General features: G+C 35.0%; 1 protein-coding gene across 1 annotated transcript; it reads left to right on the top strand.

Annotated features, from left to right (window-relative positions):
* Positions 1-4,175: 4,175 nt before the first annotated feature.
* On the top strand, positions 4,176-11,377 carry LOC144439177 (bile acid-sensitive ion channel-like). The gene is made up of 8 exons (XM_078128448.1): positions 4,176-4,429; positions 5,797-6,058; positions 7,991-8,113; positions 9,063-9,209; positions 9,770-9,980; positions 10,282-10,435; positions 10,568-10,659; positions 11,151-11,377. The coding sequence occupies exons 1-8, from the start codon at positions 4,176-4,178 to the stop codon at positions 11,375-11,377; spliced, it is 1,470 nt and encodes a 489-aa protein (XP_077984574.1).
* The last annotated feature ends 720 nt before the right edge of the window (positions 11,378-12,097 follow it).

Here is a 12,097-nt window from a genome sequence, read left to right as displayed (position 1 = left end):
GCAATCAAGCAGAAACCAACAAGAAACTGCATATGCCAAACTTCAATAGCAAGATTGTATTTTTTTGCTACAATTAGTCTAAAAATGAAATAAACCATTTAAATGTATTGCAACTCCATGCAGACATTTGGGCAACAATGTTCTTCTTTGTATCAAACACCTGATAAAATGTCCTTTGCAGTGTTCATTTAATGTCTGTATGGTGGCATGTGTAGTTCATTTCACTCAGACAAAATGTAGCAAGACACTGTAGTCATTAAAGTGTAGCATGTCCAGTTTCTGCATGGTTTCTGCGTGGTTGTATCAAACAGAAAATTTAGCTATATACACAGTATACTGAAATTCACTGTGCATACTTTTGGATTGATTAAACATAATTTTCAGATACATCAATATTTGATAGTCATATTGAATATCACATTATCATGTGATAATGTGAGGGACAATTGCACAATGTCGCACAACCTCAACAAACGAACATCATTCATTTAGGTCAAACCCCCTCCCCCTCCCCCTAAACGAATGTTCAACATCAAACGTTTATATATGATGTAAACTTTGATTAGAACTGTAGCAGTCACACCACTTATGATCGATGTAATGTAAAAACATGATGATAAACACATTAAAATACTACCAGAAATCCAGTACCATATCTCACATTAGAAGTAAATTTTTATCAACTTATCAACATCTCAGTAGTAAATACAAAAGCTGTTATCATTGAAGGACTGAAAGTTTTCCATTGGAATTTGGTTAGAGGTGCAAAAATGAAGTTCAGCAATCACATTAATGCCAGACACCCCCCTCCCCCCCCCCCCCCCCCCAAGAAAAAAAATGAACAAAGTACACTCATTAAGTTTGTGTGACACTGTGCGATCATCCCTTACTGGTAATTTAGCAGATACATCAATGTGGTTTTGTGAAAAGTGTTGACTTGGTTTTGAAATACCAATGAATTGTGTTTATCAATGAACGTGATACCATAACAGTGTTTGTAATAAGTATGATGAAAGTGAATGTAAACTCATCACAATTCTATAACAAATATAACAAGTTGAAATAGTTAATTAAAATAGCTTTCTAGCAGCTGGTTACTAGCACTATGCAAATTGATTTATGCCGACATGTATTGAAAGATTTTGAGAATCTGCCAACAAAATTTGGATATGCAAATACTTAACAGGGGGTGATATCGTTTTAAAACTGTGTTTTTCATCATATGACCATTGGATTAATGAATACATGTATTGGTTAGTCAGTTTGTTGGCTGGTTGGTCACTTTGTCAGTTAGGCCTAACACACAAAAATGTGTGGTTCCGATTACACTCGATTTTCGAATAGGTGGGGTAGGTAGATTTCTTTATTATATTTTTTAATAAATTTTTTCATATGTGAATGTCTAAATCAGGTACATTGTAGTTATGTTTTCCGTTGTTTTCCATTTGGTCTCTGTGTTATTGGTTTCTGTCTCATCAAATGTACGGAGCCATTAAAGATCGGAAGAACAATTTCATATAAAATGTCAGTTTCCGCATCCACTATTTCTTGCGAGACTTCAGTTTTCACAATTTTATTATTTTTTTCTCGAATATGTAAAAAAAAGTTTTGGGTTCGCGTGAAAAACAATTTTTTTTATTAGGCCTTAGAAAAAAAACCCCCACATTTTACAAAAATCATCCCGTAAAGCTCAAACAGATTTTTGTGTATTTTTGCCACACAATTAAGTTTACAGAAATTAATTCTTAGGTTTAGGGAAAAAAATAATTATAGTTATAAATTAATGGATAAATCATGAGAAATGCATGAAAAAAATTTGTGTTGCCTGTATAAAGATACTTTCAACACAGATGAAAATATCATATTTCTGCAGTTCTTTTATGTTTTGAACTATGCGCAGCTGTAATTGCCATAAAGACATGTTTAGGACCACACCTTTTAACATGATTATGATAGTGTTTGTGCGTTGGACTAGAGCTGTTAACATGATATGGTACATGTATAATATGTGTTTGGGACCTGGCCGTTACCATGACTGTGTATGTGATAGTGTATGTGTTAACTGTTTGGGACCAGAGCTGTTGTAAAGTGTATGTGTTTGGAACCAAAGCCATAACTTATGTAGTGCATGTATAATATACGTTAGGGACCTGGCCGCTACCGATATATTATGATAGTGTATGTGTTAACTGTTTGGGACCAGAGCCATTATTAACAATGTGTTTGGAACCGAAGCCATAACTCGCATGTGTTTGGGACCAGAGCTGTTACCATAATAGTGTATGTATGTGTTAACTGTTGGGACCAAAGTCGTTATATTAACATACGTGTTTGGAAATCAAATCCATAACTAACATATACATGGTAGATACATGTATGTCAAATTTGTATGAAACCAGAGCTGTTAACTTAGTGTATGTATGTGAGACTATGCAGAGCGTTATCATATATATGTGTGTGGATGTGAGGAACTGGAGCCTTTATCATATAGTGCAAGTGTTTGGGACCACAGCCGTTAACATATAGTGTACTGTTTTGGACACATACAGTAGACCCTGTTGACATTTGATAACAGATGTTATGTGAAAGTGTATCAATTTCATTATCTTTTGTTTAATATCATAGTGTCACATATTTCTTTTATCAAATAAGGTTCAAGGATGGCTGTTTTTTGCCAGCCAGTATATATTATTTTACCTTTATCAACAGGGAAAGAATGATTGGTTTTCACTGCAGACGTGCCTTATAATGTTTCTACAGTCATTCATGTATAAGAAGTTGTATAAAGTTAACTGAGAATAGATATCCTAGTACAAAAAAATTGTCTTATAAAAAATAACTGATAATTAGCTATATTTTAGAACATTTAATTCACAAAACATTGTCACCTGCTACAAAACTAAGGATCCGATTCCATTGCTACATGTATAGACTCTAATAAGTGACTGTGAATGTTACATACACCTGTATGCAGTGAGAGTTTTTAAGGTCCACATCCAGTGTATTTCAATTGAGAGCACACCATTGTTTCAAACCTGTGCAATAATTTTCCACATCATATATATCCTGGCACATGCACTTAACCAAATATGGTAATTAAGTCCAGCACCTGTTGATATCCATAACTCACTCAGTGCTTTGGCTTTGATTTTCTCAATACATTTTTTCTGCATGACATAACATTTCAATATTTATGTGCAGGTATTTACAATGTTTCATTAGATGTATAATAAAACCTTTAAAAATGAGGTATGAGTTTGCCAACCACCATATATGGCTTATCGGCCTCATTCCTAAAGTTGGGCCAATATTCTCCTGTACAAACTCAGTCCACAAAACCCATTTCCAGGCTGTAAAGATTAGTATATTGCTTCACCTAAAGGATGGGGATCTGAAATGTTATACATATCTGAATACACAGAAGGAATTTATGTAGCTGTTTCTAGCCAAGGAAAATATGAGTGACCTAAGGGGCCTTTGTCACTTCGAGTCACTAGACGAATTAGTTACAACCCTTAGGTCATGAGTATTCTCCAACTGAATGAAGAAAAATATTGGAGAATAACATAATTATACTATATATGAAAGAAAAATCGGGGAAAGTAATGATAACTTTGAAAGTTTTGACTCATATATTTCGAACACAGCAAACCTAAGTGATGTAGACACGCGTTGTCGTGATGTAGAATGACCAGAGTATACATTCCATATTTTTTGTTCAACTCAACCTGAACACGGTATAATTTACTGCATTTGTAGAAAAGTCAAGTATATTTCTGTTATAGCAATAAATCTTTTCAAAATATAAATGGTAATTTGTTGAGTGATGCATAGGAAGTGCATATAAATATAAAACAAATATTTTTGTACAGTTCAAAATATGTGTCGATAAATATCGATTAAGTGACAACATTCTGAATCACATTATTAGTTTGGATGTGTTCTCTGTACCATGTAAAAGATCTTTAATCTATTTTTGTACTATTAATAAAAAATTGTATGTCTGTCACTCAAACAAATAAATAGAGAATACAGTAATGTAAAGTAAACTAAAATTTTTGTATTCCCAGAACCTTAGAAATGTTGGATGAATAATGTTATTTCTATCTTTTTCGCTTTTTTTTTTCAACAGGTACACGCACTTTTAATTTGAAGAACTGACTCAGAGTACAACAATGGCGTGTGACGAAAAAGACAAAGAGTTTCTTTCGGGTACCACCATGCACGGAGTCGGTCGTATCGTGGAAAGATCTCGTCTTGTTTTCAAACTGCTCTGGTTGTTTATCGTACTAAGTGCCATGGGTGTTTGTGTGTGGCAAATTGCTGATAGATTTAGCCGTTTCCTGGAATTTAACGTGAATACAGAAATCAATTTAAAGTTCCTAAATGAAATAGAGTACCCCGCTGTGACTTTCTGTAACTTTAATAGGTAAGATTTTGATTTCATAATTACATTGTACAATATACCACTTGGTAGAATCACAAACAAGTAAGAAGGTGTAAATTCCACTTATGCTGAGCAATTTTTGAGATGAAAACATACCCTCCGGCTGAAGTCCTCTTTAGTTCCTATGGTAACCATATAAGACATAATTTTAAGAGAGTTATTGGAATCACCACTCACAAAAAATCACACGGAAGCTGCTATTTATGATGATGAAAATGAAGTGATCCATTTTGACTCAAAAAGGCCATTTCCTATTTGGTTGCTATGGTAACAACTTTCATATTAATTTTTATCATTTAAGTTTTAAGTCTGGCTTATTAAGAAACCTTGGGCAACATAAAATTCATGCATGATACAGTTTGGCAAAGACTGACTCATATTTTTCACATTTTGGAAGTTATGGCAACAGCTTAAATCTGTTTCTGGTAATGTACTTGGAACACTACTTTGAGTAATGCAGACCCCATGGATACCTGTGACACATATGTATGCCATTTTTTTTTCGCAAAACTTAAATTTTATATATATGTGTTGCCATGGTAACCGAATCTCATAGTCAGACTTTTTAAGATATCTTCCAAACTAACACTCTGTCCAACTACCCCTTGCATAAGACGGGCAATTTACCAGAATCATAATTTCATCACTCTGATTAATATGAAAGTTTTTACCCTGGCAACCAAATAGGAAATGGCCTTTTTGAGTCAAAATGGATCACTTCATTTTTCATCATCAAAATATAAAGTACAAGCTTCCGTGGGAGTTTGTGAGTTGTGATTCCAATAACTCTCTTAAAATTATGTCTTGTATGGTTACCATAGGAACTTAAAGACTACTTCAGCTGGAGGCTAAATTTCCATCTCAAAAAATTGCATTCAATGTAGATTTAATGAATTTGTCTGCTATTAAGTCCCATGAGGCAACAGTGGACCACTATGACAACAATGAAGGTGGCCTTTCCAAAATTTGCCATGGTGGCGCTCTACTTCCTGTCTTGAGGGGGTACATGGTATAGGTTACTTGGTTAATCATAGAGCACTTCTGCTTTCCCCGATGTCTGAACAATACAAAAACATCCCTGATTTACACTTCTATAGAATACACAAGGGACAAAGCTCTTAAGAAACAGTACTATGAGGTGATGATCGATACCCCCAATTTGAGCGAGGGCGCTGTATTCTCAATTTGCTGTTTACAGTCTGGAATCATGGCTTATTTGGTGTTTCTTACCAATGGTATTTGTGTGAAATATATGAAATGTGAAATCATGAAATGACTCTCCAGAACCTACAGTTTATGAAAATATCTTGTACTTCCCCAGTGCATTAATTATTTATTCATCCACACAGATACTTTGATTCGTTAGTTACTGAAGAAGACGAACCGTATGTTGTAGCACTATTATATGCCATGGACTATGAATATGATTATAGTTATGATGACCCAGACTACGGATCATTTGATTGGGTGGATTGGTATTCAAATCTTACCTCCCAGAATTCTGGTTTTGATTATGCAAATTTCACAAGAAGAGCAGGAATGCAGTTTGGTGATCCTGAAACTCTTCTTTCCTGTGAGTGGCGTGGAAGAACAAGTGCCTGTACAGCTGCGGTAAGTCACGAAGTGTCAGGTAGTTGGTCAGGATCATGGGGGGGGGGGGGGGGAAACCCTGTAACAGAAGGCTGCCAGGGGTAGGGGTAGGGTAGCTATTGTCAGAGTCTGATTTAACAAGTTGCATAGTCAGGTGCAGCCAACAGGTTAGATTTGTGGTTTTCATTAATTATATGTTGATTCTGACCAAAAACAATGTTTTTTGACAGAATCATCCTGTAAAAAAATGGGGGGGGGGGGGTGTTTAGCTGATCTTATGTGCCCTTCCCGGCACTGGTGGTGAAGGATACCTTCTCTCCCTCCCTCTCACTGGTTTCAGTTTGCCAGCCAGCCCACTGCCCGCCCAATATTGATAATGAGTAACCCACTCCTCACCACTGAAACATTTGGGCTATCCACTATACCAACAATTCATTTTGACGTCACTATGTGCCCCCCCCCCCCCCCATCCATGTTTTCCCCTCCCACTGTATTAAAATCAGGACTTCCCTGACGCAGCTCTTCCTTAGTTGCTCCTCTCCCACTAGCAATCAAAAAAATTGACCACACACTGAAAAATTGCGTACAAACAGATTTTTGCAAGAACAGCTTCGTTGACTGCACCTGCATTATGTGCTAAGGTTAGGGAACCTTTAGTAAAGGAAGGCTGGGCTGAGATATGGGCTGGGCTGGGATGGTGTAGTTGTCGGGGTCTGCAGACATAACTTGCATAGTACAAAGTGTTGTTTTATGATGAGTCGATCACACTGTTACACCACTGAGCCAAAATTAGCCTCATCACCACACTTTACACAGTATAGTATAGTATAGTATCATATCGTATCGTATTGTATCATATCTTATCGTATCGTATTGTATTGTATCGTATCATATCGTATCGTATCATATATTGCATTATATCATATCGTATCATATCATATCGTATTGTATTGTATATTAAATATCGTATCGTATTGTATAGTATATTTGACATGAAATAATGTAAAAATAAAGAGTCTAGAGTCAAAATCAACATACACAAACAACAAAAAACCAAAATAATAGATAATTATAAAGATATATATACTGTAAAACAGTAGTAAGCTATAGTATTAAATACAAAGATAATAATGAAATGCTATTAGTGATTATATTCTGTCAGGCATTAGGAATGTCAATATTTATATATGCACTGCATTAGCTCCCTTCCTGTCTTTACACTTGTGATTGTAAATATTTGATTTTCTTTAGTGTAGGAAGTACATGAATACAGAAAAAACTTTTACTATATAAAGAGAATGAGGTAATATATATTCATCGTACTGCAAAATTAGAAACATCATATGGCTACAATCACAGACAAGTATCAAGACTTTTTACTTGTCTGTGCTAGAATATAGTTTCTTGTTCAATTACGATAAGTTACTAGAATGACAGAACCCTGTGATGTATTTAAGATAAGATAAGATAAGATATAACTATAGTACAACCATATTGACAATTCTATTATAAGTGTAATAAAGATATTAAAGAACATTTCAATGAAATAGGTTAATGTATAGGTATATGTAAGTAAAACAAATTTGTGAATATTCTTACATGAGTTTAGTTACAGAGAGCAATTTTAATCTTTTTGATTTGATCGCATTATAAATGTACTTTCGTTTCTGTACTATTAATTACTGAATTGATATTCTAAATAATTTATCTCTTTGCTTTATGTATGAGTACAGCATACTCATACTGTTCATATTTGTTTTTTTTTAATGTTAGGTAAGGCTAGAGTCGATTCAGAGTCAACTCAACTGGCTAAATGAGAACCCCTAACTGGTACATAATACTAGTATGTCCAAGTAACTTTATCACAAAGAATCAGATCAACCTTTCTTGTGTGAAGCAAACACAATCTAAAACATATAACTGATTAAATATGGTTGGTTTTGTTATTTTCAGAATTTTACCCATGTGTTCACTTCTTACGGTAACTGTTATACATTTAATGCTGGTAAACAATACTTATCTCAGGACCAACCAGGGGCTGGTAATGGACTCAGAATACTCATCAATATCAAACAGGTATTATTTTGAGAATTATTTACGATTTAATATTAGAAAACATGTCTGTACTGATAGAATTTCTTTCCACAATAAAAAGAACTTAGATTGAGGTAGATTGTAAGATACATGTTGTCATTCCATCGATGTCAGTCATTTCTTGCCACTGTGAGATGTGTAGGCCGATGCATGAGGGCGCACTGACATGTCATATACAGACTACAATGAGGCTTTGTGGGTATATCAGTATATGTGTTACATAGTCCTGACACAGTATAAAGTGTTTTTGCTACAGTTGAGGAACTTGGGTAGAGAAAGTTGAAAATCAGGTTAAACTGACATAGTTTCCGATAAAGTGTGTGCCACTTGACTCGGAAACCCTGATAGTTAGCAAGGAACTCTGAATTGATTTCACCTTAGCAAAAACACTGGGGAAGGATACACTGGGGAAGGATACCGGATATCTTTTGAAGTCACTATGTATCATAAAAAACTTGCGTGTTAAAAAAAAAGAGACATGTTTGTTTGTTTCATTCACTTTTACTAATCATGAGTACAGAGTTAGCATTGATCTGAAGTGACATACGAACTTGGATTGAGAACTTCCGTTAACATCCAAGTTTTTGTTAGCCATAGTGAATTCACGAGATATGGCTTAGGTCATTACAGTCTTTGAACATTGTTTACCAACGATATTGTCATGTGGACTATATGCAGTCAGTTAATTTCTTTGTATATTCTAATAACTTAGGAACATGTGTCATGTTTTCCACACTTAAAAATATCTTGAGTAATGAAAGGCAACAAACACTGCTCTTTGTATGTACCACAAAGTTTATCAAGTTGTTGGTTTTGTGAATTTTGGTGAATTTTGAAGAACTCAAAGAATCAACAACTATGACTGTTATTTTTAATAGCCTCCAATTACTGAATGAAAGTATTATAAAAGAAACATTGTTTTTCTTGACAGGCTGATTACTTAGAGCCCCCAACTGGGAATGTCCAAGCGGGGATAAAATTTCTCATTCATGATAAAGATACTCCACCATTGATGGACTCACAAGGGTTGGCTGTAGAGCCAGGAACTTATGCGTTTGTGTCTGTGCAGCAAGTCAGGGTAAGATGCGCAAACTTTTTAGTGTCATCAAAATCAGTGAAACTGTGTCTGGACAAATCTGATGTAGGGAACTTGGCACAATTTCTTTGTAATGTGCAGAAACATATGGGTATAGTATTTCAGAATGCTCAGTTTGAAAAGAGCACAGACAATGATGGTGTTGTTATTGTTTGGAGGTTCTCTTTGTTTTGGTTTTGAACGTCAAGTATGACATTGTCAGACAGATTCTGGTTGGCTACGTGTAAGTTGGTACGAGAACTCCTATGGTATTGTGTCAGATGTAGGTACTAGGTACAAGGCACTCACAGAATAAAAAAGAACAATTGACAATAAAGGTTGGAGGTAAATGAAGAAATCACGTCAAGTAAGCTCCCTACGTGTGATTTCAATCAGATTGTATCAGGACTATCATTTTGAGATTTCACAAGATAATTGTAAGTTGTTTAACTGCAGACAACTTCAAAATGTGTTCTATATTAATTTCTGTACTTGCTTTTTTGATAAATTTTGTTGGGACTTATTAGTTATTAGTTGGTATTAAACTGTTTGTATTTTCACAGACCGTAAGTCTACAAGACCCGTATGGTGATTCAAACTGTGTATCAGACTCAACACTGCAGTATTATGATAAGTACACCTTGTCAGCATGCATTGTGGAATGGAGACTAGGAATTATTGTAGAACAATGTTCGTGTAAGCCATTCCGGTATCCTGGTCCTGCTAGGGACTGCAATGTAGCTGAAAGCGCTACATGCGTCAAGGACATCCTAGGTTAGCGGACTTCTATTCATGTTACCTTAGCTCAGTTATTATTTTATAGAGATACCCTAAGGTGAATACTTTATTGAAAATGCTGAAAACGCCTTGAAACCAGAGATTGTACTGATTTTTGTGACTGTTTATACCTCCACCCCCCATATAAAGTTTTCTTTGCATTACCACTTAAAGTGACAACTATGATAGTATAGAGAAAACGTCTACAATTAAAAACAAAAGAATCTTCAGTGGAGTCGAAGAGGGCAGTATATTTTTATGCATTGTTCGTCATTTGGGTTATTTATTTTTCTTGCAGGGAGAATTAAAAATGGTGACTTTGGGAGAGTTAATTGCCAGGTACCTTGTAATATGACAAGTTTTCCTACCAAAGTATCATATGCACAATATCCCAGTGATATTGTAACCAGCTCAATTTCAACACAGTACAATGTATCAGAAACATATATCAGGTAAGCTAGACACTTTTAACCAACTCAGACGATCAGAGTCATTTTAAATATAACTCCTACGTTACCATGGTACTTAGAAAAATGGATATTTTTGTATTTATGAGATATTGTATACTTTCAATTATCTTCCAGGAACAACTTTGTTTATCTGGATATTTTCTACGATGAATTAAATTATGAAGAGTATAAACAGACAGCTGCGATGACACCGTCAGCTCTAGTCAGTAAGTGTTTTTTCATTTTTTATCAATTCATTTTGGATCCAGTGTTATTTTGCTATTAAAGGTTGAGGAACCCAAAGAACAGGAAGGGGGTAAAAGTTGCATAGTTTCCCAAACAATCTACCATAATTTTGTTTGGAAACCCTGGTAAAATTACTAGGGAACCCCGGTAGATTTTATCTGCTTACCGCCCTCAACAAGAACGCTGGGATCTGAGAGGTTTTAATTTTGATAGCATTTAGACCTTTATTTCAAAAACTTGCCTGACCATCCGTCCTTTTGCTCTTGATTTTTTTGCTCTTGAGAATGTGTAGGAGTTGTAAAAAAAAAAAAAAATAACCCTTTTATTTCCAAGGTACTCACATTAATTGGGAGTTGAACCTAAATTTTAGTTTGCCTAAAAATGATAAATTGTTTACGTATCTTTGTATCAGTCACTGATTAAGTGTTCGGATGCTGCAGAACTATTCAATAACATACTTTTGTACTTGTAGGTGACATTGGTGGTCAGCTGGGTTTCTTCCTGGGTGCCAGTATTATCACACTGTTTGAGTACATAGAGTTCTTATTTATGAAATGTCATCGATGCTGTAATGCTGAGAGAAAGAAGAGAACAGTGGATAGCACTGACAATTTAAAGTTAGAAACAACAGAAAATGATTTCAACGGTGGTACAGATGTAACTTTAAGAACCACTACAAATAAAAGTGCATTTACGTAGCCATGGCTGCTGCAAGATGATGTTAGGCATGAAGACATTGGTGACAAATAAAGAACTTACAATCCAGACTGAGCATGCTCAGATGCAAAGGACTATGGGATTATCTGTAGTTATCGTTATACCTTAGGTCTGGAGCTATCGATAGAGTAAACCTCCTACAGTGGTCAGAGTAACCATGGTTAGATTATTTGTGGTTACAAACAATGTAACAATATTGTTTACAATACTGCTTGACTCGCATCATATTTCCCATGATGCAACATTCAGGATATTCAAAATGGCGGGTTTTGCAAGTTCCCAATTTAAAGTTACAATCAATACAAAACAGTTGCACCACTCAAAAATAATTTTAACATTGAAAACAAGTAAAAATGGATTTTAATTTACTAGGGGATAGCTACATTGAAAACAATAACAAAGGAAAGAGCATTTAAAGATGGCTGCGACAAGGTATTAAATGTAATTCATGAAGTAGATAGTGACAGTTTAATGGTAGAATTGATAGAGTATTTCAGATGTAACGATGAAAACGACAACATTTAAACTGCATTTACGTAGAGTTTTATTTCAAGAGATAATTACAACAGGGTGATGTTAGATATGGAGTCAACAGATGATGAAAGGGCAACAAATGTTTCTGTGACTCACTGCTACTGTGTTGTGTGTGTGGATGATCAGAATTAATTACTTGTTAAGCATATTGTTCTGGTAGCTCCAGAA

This window comes from Glandiceps talaboti, chromosome 8, assembly GCF_964340395.1.
Source record: "Glandiceps talaboti chromosome 8, keGlaTala1.1, whole genome shotgun sequence".
Classification (NCBI taxonomy): domain Eukaryota; kingdom Metazoa; phylum Hemichordata; class Enteropneusta; family Spengelidae; genus Glandiceps; species Glandiceps talaboti.
This window is presented reverse-complemented; position numbering and strand designations above follow the sequence as displayed.